General features: G+C 32.9%; 1 protein-coding gene across 2 annotated transcripts; it reads right to left on the bottom strand.

Moving 5' to 3' along the window:
• Positions 1 to 8281: 8281 nt before the first annotated feature.
• LOC18608680 (uncharacterized) lies at positions 8282 to 12022 on the bottom strand. 2 transcript variants are annotated; one of them, XM_018116569.2, is made up of 6 exons: positions 11661 to 12022; positions 11432 to 11564; positions 10672 to 10775; positions 10391 to 10562; positions 10165 to 10296; positions 8282 to 10070 (listed from the first exon to the last, which is right to left on the bottom strand). In XM_018116569.2, the coding sequence occupies exons 1-6, from the start codon at positions 11699 to 11701 to the stop codon at positions 8580 to 8582; spliced, it is 2073 nt and encodes a 690-aa protein (XP_017972058.2). In that variant the 5' UTR covers positions 11702 to 12022; the 3' UTR covers positions 8282 to 8579. The 2 variants fall into 2 exon arrangements, with proteins under 2 accessions (XP_017972058.2, XP_017972060.2); XM_018116571.2 differs by lacking the exons at positions 11432 to 11564; positions 11661 to 12022 and having other exon boundaries at positions 10378 to 10562.
• Between the last annotated feature and the right edge of the window lie 1503 nt (positions 12023 to 13525).

Raw genomic sequence — 13525 nt, 5'->3', positions numbered from 1 at the left:
ACCGTCAACATGTCGTGCCCTCTGATACCACTTGCCTCACTAATCATACCACCCAATTTAGTTAATCAAAGTGCAACAAAGAGGTGGCCGTGGCATGCCAGTATGGGCAGCCGGAACATAGGTTTTCCCGAAATCCATCAATGTGTTAGACTAATTAATTAAAAACTTTACCATATTGGAAGAAATAGATGATCAAAGTATATATGGGACTTGTGTCGGAAGGATTTAGGGGTTTTCAAAAGAACGAAGTCAACCCCCAATTGTGTTGAGAAAGTGTTTGTCTTAGATGGCAACATTATCATATAAACTTGCTACTGGCCCATTAGGGTAATGCCCTCAAATAATACTGCATGCCACTCTCTGCCTATATATGAGCATTGAAGGAAATGGAGATGGCCCACGCGCTTCTCCATCCTTGTATAAGTTTGAGAGAGTGCATTTCACAGTTTAATCGAATTTGCTCAGTACTATTGCAGACACATACATCGTCCTTTCTGCCTTTGTCAGCATATTTATACTGTAAGTCTACTCCACAAGCTTAAATTGACAAGAGGTGGCAATTTTACAGGATGGAAATCGTTCCTTTGGTAGGCTAGTTACATTTAATTATTGGCTCTTTTTTCAACATATCTTTTTGGTCTCTGAACCTGCACCAAGATACATAGGTTGCAAAGTTGGTCTAATAAATAAATATACTATTTTTTTTTTTTGGTTTGCTTAAGGAATTCGTTTCTTTTTCTCAAGTTTTTAAAGTCTCACGGATGACTGAGTCAATATATATGATTAATTAAGAAAGCTCTCCCTAAACAAATGCAGCTGATGGGTGTACTGATCTTCGTGCTTCACTGGTTTGGTATCTGACATGGAATCATACGCCAGCTAAATTCATATTAGGCTCCGTTTGTTTCTCAAATCTAATGGCTTTCAGAATTGATTTCTGTATTTTCTTATTTTTGGTTGGTAAAAAATGGAATAGTTAACAAAAAAAATATAATTAAATAGTCAATAAAAAATAAACCTAAAACCTTGAAAATTATCTTCCATTTTACAAAAAGCATAAAATAATTTTTAAATTAACAACATACAAAACAAACTCACCTCAATTGGACCGATCTGTTCAGGAATTGGGCCTTTTGGTGGGATTTTTAGACTCATATCTAGTTCGGAATATTATTAAATTAATAAGTACTTATTTTTGAATTAATTTTAATTGGATATATATTGAACAATACTAAACTATTAATATATAAAAATATTTTAATATTTAATTATAAACATAAGTATTTTGAATATTATTAATAAGATTTTTTATTATTTTAATAATATATTACCATTTTAATATCAAATAATAAATACTAATATAATAAATTATACTTCTTTACTATTTTAATAATAAAATTTTAGCATAAAAATATTACTATATTAACGATAATTTTTTTAATATTTTAATAATAAATAATTATAATAATAATTTTAAATATTTTAACAAATAAAATTTTTAATATCTTAATAAAATTGTTTTAATTGTTATGTCAATATTAATATTTTGACAGGTATGCAATTTTTTTTAAAAAAATAATCAAATAACAAAAAATATTTTTCATAAAACTATCTAAATAACATAAATATGAATTTTTTAGGAAAGTATCAACACTTTTAGAAAATTATTTTTTGGAAGTCTATTTCGTAAAACAAAGAGAGAATTTAATTAGTGAGAAGTGTCACAGATCCCACATCAATAAGAGATGTGGTGTAAGGCCCGATCTTATAAAATACTTATCATAATATACATGTGATGGATAGCATGTTTGCATGCTATGAGAGTTTCAAAAAATTTACAAAAATCGGTATTATACCTAGAGGAACAACAAAGTTGATTTAAGCCTCGAACTAGATCAAATAGAGATTTTAGGGTGAAATTGAAATTTTTACAGTCAATGAATGACTTAAAATGGTGATTCGGAGTTCAAGGATTAATTTGGAGTCAAATCAAAATTTTCACTATCTAGGGGCAAAATGACAATTTTGCCACCTGAGGATAAAATTGGAATATTGGAAGAAGTTTTTGATTAAGATTGATCACATTTGACTCATTGGAGTATAATTTGAGGTTGATAAGTGAAAAAAATTGTAATTCCGGTATTTTCAGAGCATAGGGGTAAAATGATAATTTTGTCACTTTATGGGTAAAATTGTAATTTTACACACCCGACACTTGTCCAGCACATGGATTTTATCCAATATTATCATGGATAATTGAAGGAATTTAAGTGGTGGAGAGAGAAAGCTTAATAGTTAAGAAATTAAAATGGACTAATAATATGGTGACATGTGTCAAGTTATTATCCATTTATTTTTTACCTTTAAAATCAGCAAAAATAAGCTTATTTTCTCTTCATGTGGCCGGCCATAGCAAGAACAAAGAGAGGAAAAGAAAACAAGAAACCTATGTGGGAAAATTAAAGAAAAAGTGTGGGATTTCAAGGAATCAAGCAATCAAAGGTAAAATTTTTTGATTTTGACTTGTGATCTACCTTTCTCATACTTTTCTCCTTATTTTTCATGGTTAGATTTCATATTTTCATGGTGAATTCATGGCTGCCCAAATGGGTATGGAGAGAGAATGAAGTTAGATTGATTTGATTTTAAGTTATGTTAGTGTTTTAAGTTAGTTTAGCATATTTAAAAACAAAACAATAAGAAAAGAATTCATTTTCCCCCATTACCATCATTGGCCGAATTTCCTAGGGAGAATATTGTGGCTGAATTTGATGATATTTCATGATATTTTGATGATATTTGATGTTTGGTGAGGCTAGAAATTAAATGGGAAATTTTGGTGCGAAAATACGAATTTTTGCTCAACATATAAACATGTATAATTATTGATCCGGGACCGATAAGTTGAACCTCATTCACAGTCACTGAGGTAATTTAGGTATAATTGAAGTGTAGAAAGTGAAAAGCATCGATTTGGAGTTAAATTGAAGATTTTAGCCGATTAGACCGAGAATAGTGCGGATTAGGTCAAATACCGTATTTAAACGACTATTTGGACATTTTTGCATTCCATATCATGCATTAGTAGCCTAAATTAGTTTAATTTCAATTTAGTATCAATGTGGTGAATTTTTCAATTTTGTACTATGTCAAGGTGGTGAGTCCTCCGATAAAGGTAAGAAAATTGCATCCAAAGACCAGTAGACAGAGTACTTCGAAAGTCTGCATTCTAGATATTGTGAGTAAACTTACTGTCATTTTAATTATCTAGAGTGGTTAGATGATTTCATGAATTCTATGAAAAAATTGATTTAAAAGGTAAATTTTCATGTTTTATGAATAAAGGTGATCCAATGAAATTAAATTATAAATTATTTTGAAACTAATAATGATTTTGAAAAAAATAGAGTACATGGAGACGGTTAATTGTGGTAATTTGATTGTTTAAATTGATGGCTTATGTTATATTGTTATTGTGTTGGCATGACTGGCTGGGCTGTGTTTATGAATTGTATAAATTATTTTATTTTACCCTTGCAGGCTGGGTAGTATTTCATTAGACTTGTCATGCCGTCAAAATTTTATTATATGGTGGATTATATATTAATTAATCACTACAGTAGGGGGTTTCTGTGGATCAGCCTTTTAGAGGGGCACGGTAAATCTCATTATATTCTTACCTCGAACGGAGAGGCGCGTAGGGTATCTTTTGGGGTAAAGCTTAGGATTCACTTCACACCAAACCACCACGTGAGGGGGAACTCAGCTAACGCTAAGGAACGGCTATGTTTTCAAAACAAAAACATGATTTATGTGAAATGTGAATTTTAATAGCCTTGGTGGTCTCGGTAGGATGCCTCGGCCAAGGTGTCCTTGAAAATGGATTTATGGCACAAGCCTAGTTGTTATGAGATTCATAAGCCTCTTCACGTATTTTAAATGAAATGTATTCTAATACTGTGACCCAGTTTATGATTATTTATTTTATTGTCTCCATGTACTCAACTCTAGATGTTTATGATAATGTCTGTTTACTCATTGGGATTTTATAATCTCACCACCCTCCTTTCCATCCATTTCGAGTTCAGTATAGACTGTAGATAGCTGATCTCATCGAGGACTACCGTTAGATCTGCATTTTTCAAACTGTAGGTTCACAGTCCTCTTTACTTTTGTTTATTCGGGGGCTCTCTTGTTATTGTAAATTAAATTACATACTCTGACGTACTATATTACAGTATGTATAAATTTATTTAGCTTTTACGCTATAAAAATTATTTATGTATAACTCTATAAATATTATTTTATAAGAAAATAGAATATTTTACTTAATATTTTTTTATTTTCTTATTATATCCAAATAATCGTAATTTCGTTTTAAATGAAAATTTTAGACTTTAAAACTCATTTTAATTATGAATTCTATGTTTTGTACTCGCTTACTATATTTTTAGCGGATTTCGAGATTTTTGAAGAAAAATGACCAAAATGCCCCTGTGAGGAAAATTTATTTTTCTATTGTTTTGAATTGAAAATAGTTTATAATCTCTCGAAACATGATTTTAGCAACTAATACTCACTAGGGAAGCGAGAAAAACTTATGTTAAGCCTTGCGAGGTTTCGATTGACATTTCGGGTAATGAATGTTTATCGAGATGTCGAGGCGGTTGTCACTGTCTCGATAGGAGTTCCGGGTCGTGACATGTGGTAAGTCCTGAGAATATAAACATGGGTATTTCATCATTTATTAGACATGTTTTTTGAGTTGAGAACGTAAGCCCGTGATTTATAGACTTACTTAAACTCTATTTTCAGTGTTTAAGACTGCATGAGGTTAGACCTAAGTTTCGACCCATGAGATTTGGTATCAAACTAGACCCAGATCTTCATTAATGTGGAGTCCCATGAGAGATAGAACGTCGAGATTAGACTTAAGTTTCGGTTTGTGAGATTTGGAATAAGACCAAACTCAAATATTCGTTGATGTGAAGTTCCATGAGAGATACAAGAGTCGAAGTAGACTCAAACTAGTGTAAGAGTCCGTTTTTTTCTACGGGTAAAGAGCTAATGCAACAGGGACGTTGCAAAATTGGACAGGGGTAGACCTAGGAATTTTTCTGAGTGATGTTATAATTAAAATAATAATTAAAAAATTAAATATGTTAAAATTCATAAAGTAGAAGTTTTAATGTTAAATTAAAGAAAATGCAAATTCAATACATTCATTTAATACTTTAAAGTAAAAATATCTAAAAGAACTATAATTGTCAACGATATTTTTTATATTTTGAAAATGTTGCTTGATAACATCAGTAGAACCACTATCAAATACATTTTTTTCAATATATGTCACTAAGCAATCATTCATCCACTCGTCACTAATTTGATTGCGTAGCCTATGCATTATGAATTTCATTGCTAAAAAAGCTCTTTTAACTGACGTTGTTGCAACTGGTAAGATCAATGCAAATTTTACTAGTAAATAAACCAAAGGATACACAATATTTCTATATGTCACAACCATTTTTCTTGCAAGATCACCAATTATGTTTACTTCAACAAATTCCTCATCCAAACTCAAGTCTGCAATCTAGTTTTCAAGTTGATTTTCAAATTCATCGTGTCTTCAAAAAGCTACCCCTTGGCACAAGAGAAACCTAATGCAATCCATTGATGCAATTAAGCGAGTTCTATAATCTCTTTTAACTTGTTTTGTTTGCTTACAAAGTGCTACATCAATATGTTGTTTCTACTTCATGAAGTCTTGGCATTTCTATTAAAGTTTTATTATGTGCACTATTGCAATTGCCAACATCAATATTTAATCTTTCTTTTTTGTTCCAACTTGTGAAACCTTCAGTTACAAAAGAATCACCTCCCCCTTGCTTCTCGATTTCATTTTTGAATAAATAACAACACAAGCAAAATGCAGCATCTTTTTGTATGCTGTACTTTAACCAGCTACTATAGTCATTAAACCAAGAAGAATTAAATCGATGAGGAACCCCATAAATAATTCTTTGAGGAAACTTATGATCGCAAGGTTGATATGACCCTTTTTGCAAATATGTGCTTCTAATTTCATCCTTGTCATTAGGATGATACTCAGAAATTTTTTTCCTTAATCTAGGATTTGCCAGAAGAGTACTTAAATCAAATTCAACATGACTTTATTTAGAAGATTGTTGAGTATGATCATTAGTAGAATTTTGTTGTTGTTGCTCGAGATCTGAATCTTGTGAGATAATTTCTTTTCTTTTAAAATATCTTTTCATGGCTTATTTATCCAAAATTATAAAATCTGGTTAAAAATTACTACTTATTAGCATAAACTAAAATATTAGAATTAAATAAAATATGATCTTACATAACAAATTATCAGGTTGAATAACTAACAATATGATAATTTTCTATTCATTGATCAAAACTAAGTATAACCATCCACAAACCACATAAAGTTAAATACAAAAATTAAATAATCAATATCTATAAGATAAATAAAAAAAAGGACTCATAATTTCAAGATTATAATTATGAATCCAAACTATCAAATTAATCAAAAAATATTTAGATATGAAATATTTAAAAACTTATCTTGGATTGAAAATTACTTACAATTGAAGCCTAGCTGAGTTGTTTGAGAGAGTGAAAAATACTACGAAGGATCGAGAAGCGGAAAGTCACTGTAGGTTACTTGAATTTTTGAAGAGCGAGAATAGATTAAGTTTTGATTTTTTAATAAAATATTAAATTATAGAAATAAATCTTTTTGTCTTTCCATGTAGAATTCAAATATTAATATATAAATTATTTTTTGATAAATCTACTTTTTGATTATATTGAAATATTATTTTTAAAAAAGAATAGTTAATATTATTAATATATAAATTTTTTAATGAAATTTCCCTTTTGGCCCCAATTCTTACAAAATTGTAAAAATATTAGTGAGTTCATAGTATTATTAAATATATAAACTCTAAAAATAATATAATAAATAAATATTTTTTTTAATTGAGTGATGTCACAACTAACATGGGTCAACTCATGTAATTGGATGAGATAAATATCACAAATCTCATACTAATAAGAGATGAGGTTATTTAAATTTTATTTTTAAAATTTAAGACTATACGAAATTAGACTTAAATTTCAGCTATTGACAGAAAGAGTATGCTCTGTTTGGTATGCTAAGTTATTGGGAATGTAACTTTACTTGGATATCAAATTGCCATTGTGGGAGGGAAGGTGACTCCCTTTTGGATTGGAGGGAATATTACTTTCCCATGACCTAGAGAAAGTAAAATGAGACCAAAAGGACCAAAAACCCTTTCGGGCTGAGTGATTTGACTCTGGTGATGGGTGTAAGGAGGAGGGAGAGAAAAAAGAGAGAAAGAAAAAGAAGAAGAGCCCTTCATTCCGAGGATGGGTGCTGTAGGGAAGAGAGAAAAAAACAGAAAAGGAACAAGAAGAAGAAGAGCTCGTCGTTCTGACCATGGGTGCAGGAAGGAACGAAAGAAAAAAAACATGAAAAGAAAGAAAGCAGACTGGGTTCAAACCCCAAAGGATCATAGACGTGCCATAAAATTAATATTTTTAATTAAATAAAATAAAAAACAATTAAATACATTGGAAATGTTTAATTATGATATAATTGATAAAGTCATATATGAATTTTAAAATAAAGAAGATATGAATTAATTAAAAATGATAATTAATCATATAAATGTGTGATTAATATTAATTGATTAATTATTTTAACTTAATTTAATTAATTAAATAATTAGTTAATATAATTATACACTAATTTAAATTAATTAATTTAATTTTTTAAAACTTAATTAATTTAATTATAAAAAATTATGCAAGTGTATTGTATTTTGATATATAAGAATAATTTTGAAAATTTATATTACATTCTTAATAAAATGTTTGTAAATCAAATTTATAATATTATTTTTTAAAAAATTTTAAATAATATTTTTTTTATAAATACTAAATACTGTAATATTATCTTTCAACAATCACTTTTCCTATTATCAAATTTCTAATAAAAGACCAAATGCCACTTGAATTGGCCAAGGTATTCCTTTTAATGGAAAAAGAATATATAAGTAGAGGGTGCAAATTGCCCTCAGTCTCGAGTGCATGATTGGATCGTAGCTGTCAATTAAGAATTGGGAAAAGCCTTAACATTATTGGGTTAGATTCTGTCAAACTTAAGCTATGGGTCCGTTGGACTCAATCCACGAGGGCCAAGTCTAGTGCCAAGCTTGTAGACTAATTTCTCTCAAAGAGCAATCTCCTAAACCCATATATATTTAGTATAGATAGAAAGTAATCCTCTGATAAATCCACTAAAACTTGACATTATTAGCTTCGTTTTCAGCAATTGCAAACAAATCTAAGAACAAATGACTATTTCCTGGTTCTAATTGAAACAAATAATTTTTCATATGATTATATCTTATAACAGGATAAAAAAAAAAAAAAAAGAAGTCAGGAGATACTAGGAGAAAAATAGAACCGGTCTTGTCCGCTGTGCATGCCAATACTCTTCTAGGCTTTCTTCGACACTGCTTCTACAGCAGACGCTCCTTCTTGAGAGCCATAAATTTAGCAGCTAAGTCATCATAATCTGGTAGCTTAGGATGGACGTGATTAGGGTTTTGAAAGGACAATGAATTGGAACGCAGAATGCTGTACCTGCGACCATCTCTAGGCCTTTCTTGGGGCATTGTCATGGCCCTCAGATAGGGAGGAACTGTTTCTTTTCTTGTCTGGGAACTGACCACACTAGGCAAGGAACTGTTAGAAGAAACATGGCTACCGGGGGAGGCACAGCCCTTCGTTTTCCCTAAGGTTTTCTCCTTTTCCATTTTGGGCAAGGTGAAAACTTCATATACACTTGCACTGTTGTCGTAGCTCCTTCTCCTGAGATTCTGTTTAAGAGTCATCTCTTCCATTTTGGTACATCCAGTTTCGTTCTTGCATCCTCCAATACAAGAACATTGGCAATGGCAAAACTGGTTATCCAAGTTTTCTTCCGTATCACAAATTGGAAACTGCCCTGAATTTCTGAGCCCTCTCTTTTGATTCCTCGGAGGAAACTGTTCTTCCCTGTCATCAACAGTACAAAAGTAAAAAGGATATTCCTGGCCGCAGATATTTACTTCACTGTTGAAGCGGCAATTGCAGCATGATGTCATAGTATTATATTTGCAGCAAGGTTGATTCAGTCTCTTCAGCACATAAGCTGATTGTTCACATTCTGCAATTGTTGTCTTCTTCTGAAGCTTTCTGTAGTGGTTAGATTTATGCTTGTGACTTGGAGACGTCTTGCACGGCTTCTCATAATAAGTCTCATGGTCATTATCCTTCATGCTTGAACGTTCAAGAGACAATGACCTCCGCCTGGATCTTTTTTCATATGAATTTCTTCTCTTACTGAAGGTCCTTGAGCTTGACTTTTCATCCTGTGGTCCATCATTATCCACATAACTTTCATCACAAACGTCATAACCATCCGTGACAGGTCCTCGCTTAGGCAGGAGGGGGGACTTGAACTTGAATAGTCTCTGATCCTGGCAGTCTCCTTTTTTCGTTGAAGATTGTAACTCCTCTATGTCATCAAGATAAACAACCGCTTCTTCAGGAAGCTGAGGCAAACTTTCTGAGGAAGATGGTGCTTTTCTCTCATCCCTATGTTTCAAAGTGGTTGTACAAATCCAGCTCATTCTCTGGCTTTTTCCAACACCTGTAGTATCAACTGTCAATTCAAAGGGAGAATCCGTTTGGGGAAAATTCTCTACTCTCTCTGCTTTTATCTGAACTGGTGACTCCATCTTATCTGGTGAAGGTTGTTTGGAGGAATTAAGGGAAGTACAAATTGCATCAGAATTTGGATAGGAGTAAGACTGACTTTGCCTGATCAAGCGACCGTCACTCATTGCCAATGGATCAACTTGTATAAATTTTCCTTCTATCTCAGTAGCATCTGAAGTCAGCATTTGGGATCCTTCGCAATTGCTATTATTTGTGTCCAATTCTTGATGTCGACTAATTTCTTTTAGCTGTGATTACATAGCACATGAGACTCGACTAAGTTGGCAAAATAACATCAAAATCTAATAACAAGACATTAATTAAAGGAATATATCTAGTTACCTGCTGTTGCATTTCGGGAATGAATTCAAGTGCCAAAATTTCTGGCTGCTGGCCGTAATCTCGAGCAATTTCATCAATTAATCTGTATTTCACATCATCTGAAACTGATTTTATGGAGAGCTTTTCTTTTATCTGTAGTCAAATTTATCAAAATACTTAGTGTTAATCAATGATAAAACCCTTATCGGTTGAAGAAAAATCAACAATACGCACTATAATGGCGAACCTCACGGTTGACAAGATTCCCAGGAAGTAATTCAACAGCAGTTGTTGCGAACCTCTGACCATAACGCTCCCCAAAGAGCTTTCGAATTGCAGGAAGCTCAGGAAGATCCGCACATCTTGCAGAGGCAAATATCAGACTTGAAACTGCTTCGTTGATATCATTAGGGCAGTCCCTAAAACAGCATAATTACAGAACAGACTTCATTATCAGTTCATAGTGAAGATAATAAGAAAATAGTTTGGCATCTATAATGACTGACGTTATTGTTGCGGGAAACATACTTGTTCCTGCGGATATACGATAGTTGAATGTTGACAAATTCACAAAAATTATCCAGCATATCATACACTGCCATTATGCTCTCATCCTTAAACAGCTGCTCCGCCTGAAATTGAGAATTAATGGTCAGAGCTAACTTTGACAAAAATAAGCTTATTCATAGTTTGGTATTGCTTGAGATGCACTTGGACACGCATGACACATTCTAATCACCTAAGACAACTGCAAAATGGCTAGCTAAAATATTTAATCATGTGAGGGAACCTATAGTTAACATTTGTGAGGTTAAAGGCTCCGGTCATCTAATGAAGCTTATATATTGTTAACCTTAAGCATTTGCAAGTAATTTTTACCAGAAAGTTGTCCACTCAATATATGACACAAGTTGCAATATTTCGTTCTTCCGAATTTAATAACGGATTGGTGAAAACGTTACTCCGAATCTTCATGTTCCTGTAGCTCTAGTCAGAAATCTTCAGCTTATGTAAGTACTATACAGAAAAATGCTTCCAAGAAAATTGTATCTTATCAAATTCAATGTCGATCAAGCGCTTGTTTTTTAAGTCAATACCATATTTAATATCAAAGTTATGCAAACAGCGTGAAGAAGAGCAATCAACAGCATCGATTAACTACTTAAAACTCAACTTGCTTAGTATGACTACTAGAAGAACCACAGAAAGCAGGGGAAACAGCAGGGTAGGCTTTGAGTAAATTACAGAGCGTAGAATTCAACAAGAAGATTTTCAATTTCCTTCCTACCCTGTTAAAGGCACTTTCTTCATAGCCAAGTTTGATGAGCTGAGCCAGGTCCTCACGTAGCTGTTTCACAATTGTATATCTTTTGTTCTTTAGCAGTTTCAGACGGCACTGAACACGCTTGATCAGCTTTTTACTGGAACAAAACAACACATACAATCCTCATAAGAAAAAAAGTAAGTATAAACAGCATATCAAATAAACCTTTTTTTCAAGACCCTCGACACAGAACCATTTTGAAGCTTTTCGCCAACCAAAAAAGATGTCAAACATGCTTCAAAGTCTATTGGGTTCTTCTAGCTTCAAGAGTGCAGCCACTAAAAACCAAAAGCTTGAGTTTCAGATTCATGATTCAGCAGGATTAGATACAACTCGAATATGGTACCATCCTTGGTGTTGTAGCTGTGAAATTCGGGAGGAGAAAGGAAGTGGAGAATAAGAGTTGAGAGCAACAGAAGGAAGACGGCATGACAGTTGGGCTTCCTTTTGGTTGGTGCTATATTCTGGAGGAGTGGGTTTGAAAAATGAAGAAAGTGGCAGCAGACAGTTGTAGTCTCCTGGAAAAACTGCTCCCACCACTCCGTTTATCAGGACACTTGGCAAGACAGCGTTATGCCGCATATATAAGCGAAGAAAATGAGAGGAATTTTTACTCACTGGCATTATTTATCTTTCAGTTATTTGGTCACTCATCTGATTTACATTACGGCTGTTTTATTGAAGCTGAATTGGAGCCTCCTGAGCTTGGTTTATTTGGGTGTAGCCATCAATGACATTGACATCCAGAATGTTTTCCTTCAATTGAAGCAGATCATGGTGTAAAAGCTTTGAAGATTACTCTAAGGCCGGGTTATTTCTAAACAACACTCAAATAATCTTGACTTTTTCCATCCAAAACAAAAGGATACAATTTGATTCTACCTTTAACAATCGTTCAAGTCAATTTTCATGAAAAATTATTCGCAATTTGATCATTAAATTTATACTGAAATTTCACCTTCTATAAGATATTTAAATGAGGCACCTAACCTACTAATTAACAATTGGCGTTTCGATAAAACCATGGACAATGGAAGACAGACGAATCATGTATAAACCCATGAAAAAGAAAAGGTGTTCATTATTTTTTTTTCATTTTCTTTTTATAATGGAATTTATATTAACTTTAATATCCGAACTTCAACAAAAAGTTAAAAAAAAAAAATTCAGAAATGCCTCAGATGAAGTTCCTCAGAATAACGCACATTTATGTACTTTGTACTTTATAGTATTCAATAGGCCTATAATTGAGAACTTTGGTTGGTGGACTAATGGCATTTTAAGCGGCTAGAATTAGTTAACCATTTTGACAAAAAATTAGGCCTGATCCTCAATCCTCTGATCTGATTGGTCCTAACAAGGAGAAGTAAAGCTGCCAAGATTAGTAAAGACAGGTAAACAAATTTGGTCCCCAAAGCTCACATGTCATCGTTCTGTTTAAACATGGGTTAAAACTGAAACCTTAATTCACACGCACTGGCCCAGTTCGCCTCCCACTTACCCATCTCTCATTCTTGTCCGATGAAGTTCAAAGTAGAATAAGGAACAAAACAGGAAGCGATTCAAGAAACCAAAAGACTGCGTGGTCGTGGTTGTAGTTGGGGTTGTTAGCACGAGCACAGCAGTCAAAGAAATAGGTAATCGAACCCACCATATTAAAAAGATAAACTATGCAATAAGCTTATGTTTCTGCTGGTGACCAACTGATGCCGGCAAGGCATGCAAATGTTGTGTAGAAGGGAGGTGGGGTCATTGCTTAAGCATGGTGGAAAGATTAGAGGATGATGATGGTGACCCTAGGGCCCAAAGCTGACTCTCTGATCCTTATCATCGTTTTATAATACTGCTTTTTCTTGGCCACCAAAAGGCAAAAAGGAATGTGTTATAATTAGTTCACTGTGGAATGAGCCCCCACATATTTGTTTACAGGGTTAGATTATTTTAACTCAATTTTGTGTGTGTTTAGTGTATGATCAGGAAGGAGTTCAAAAGTTGTGCAAGTGGGGAGCACATTATGTGGTTGTGGAGATGTTTATGATAGTTTGCATGTGTAAACTA

The sequence above is a fragment of the Theobroma cacao genome, chromosome 2 (assembly GCF_053813885.1).
Source record: "Theobroma cacao isolate CCN51 chromosome 2, ASM5381388v1, whole genome shotgun sequence".
Lineage (NCBI taxonomy): Eukaryota > Viridiplantae > Streptophyta > Magnoliopsida > Malvales > Malvaceae > Theobroma > Theobroma cacao.
Note: the sequence above shows the minus strand (reverse complement) of the source record. Positions and strands in the feature narration are given on the sequence as shown.

Coding starts and splice junctions, on each gene's coding strand:
- LOC18608680 (XM_018116569.2), bottom strand. CDS start 11,701: ATGTTTGACATCTTTTTTGGTTGGCGAAAAGCTTCAAAATG. Junction 11,565..11,660: donor TGGCGAAAAGCTTCAAAATG/GTTCTGTGTCGA, acceptor GTTTTGTTCCAG/TAAAAAGCTGATCAAGCGTG. Junction 10,071..10,164: donor TTCCCGAAATGCAACAGCAG/GTAACTAGATAT, acceptor ATGTAATCACAG/CTAAAAGAAATTAGTCGACA.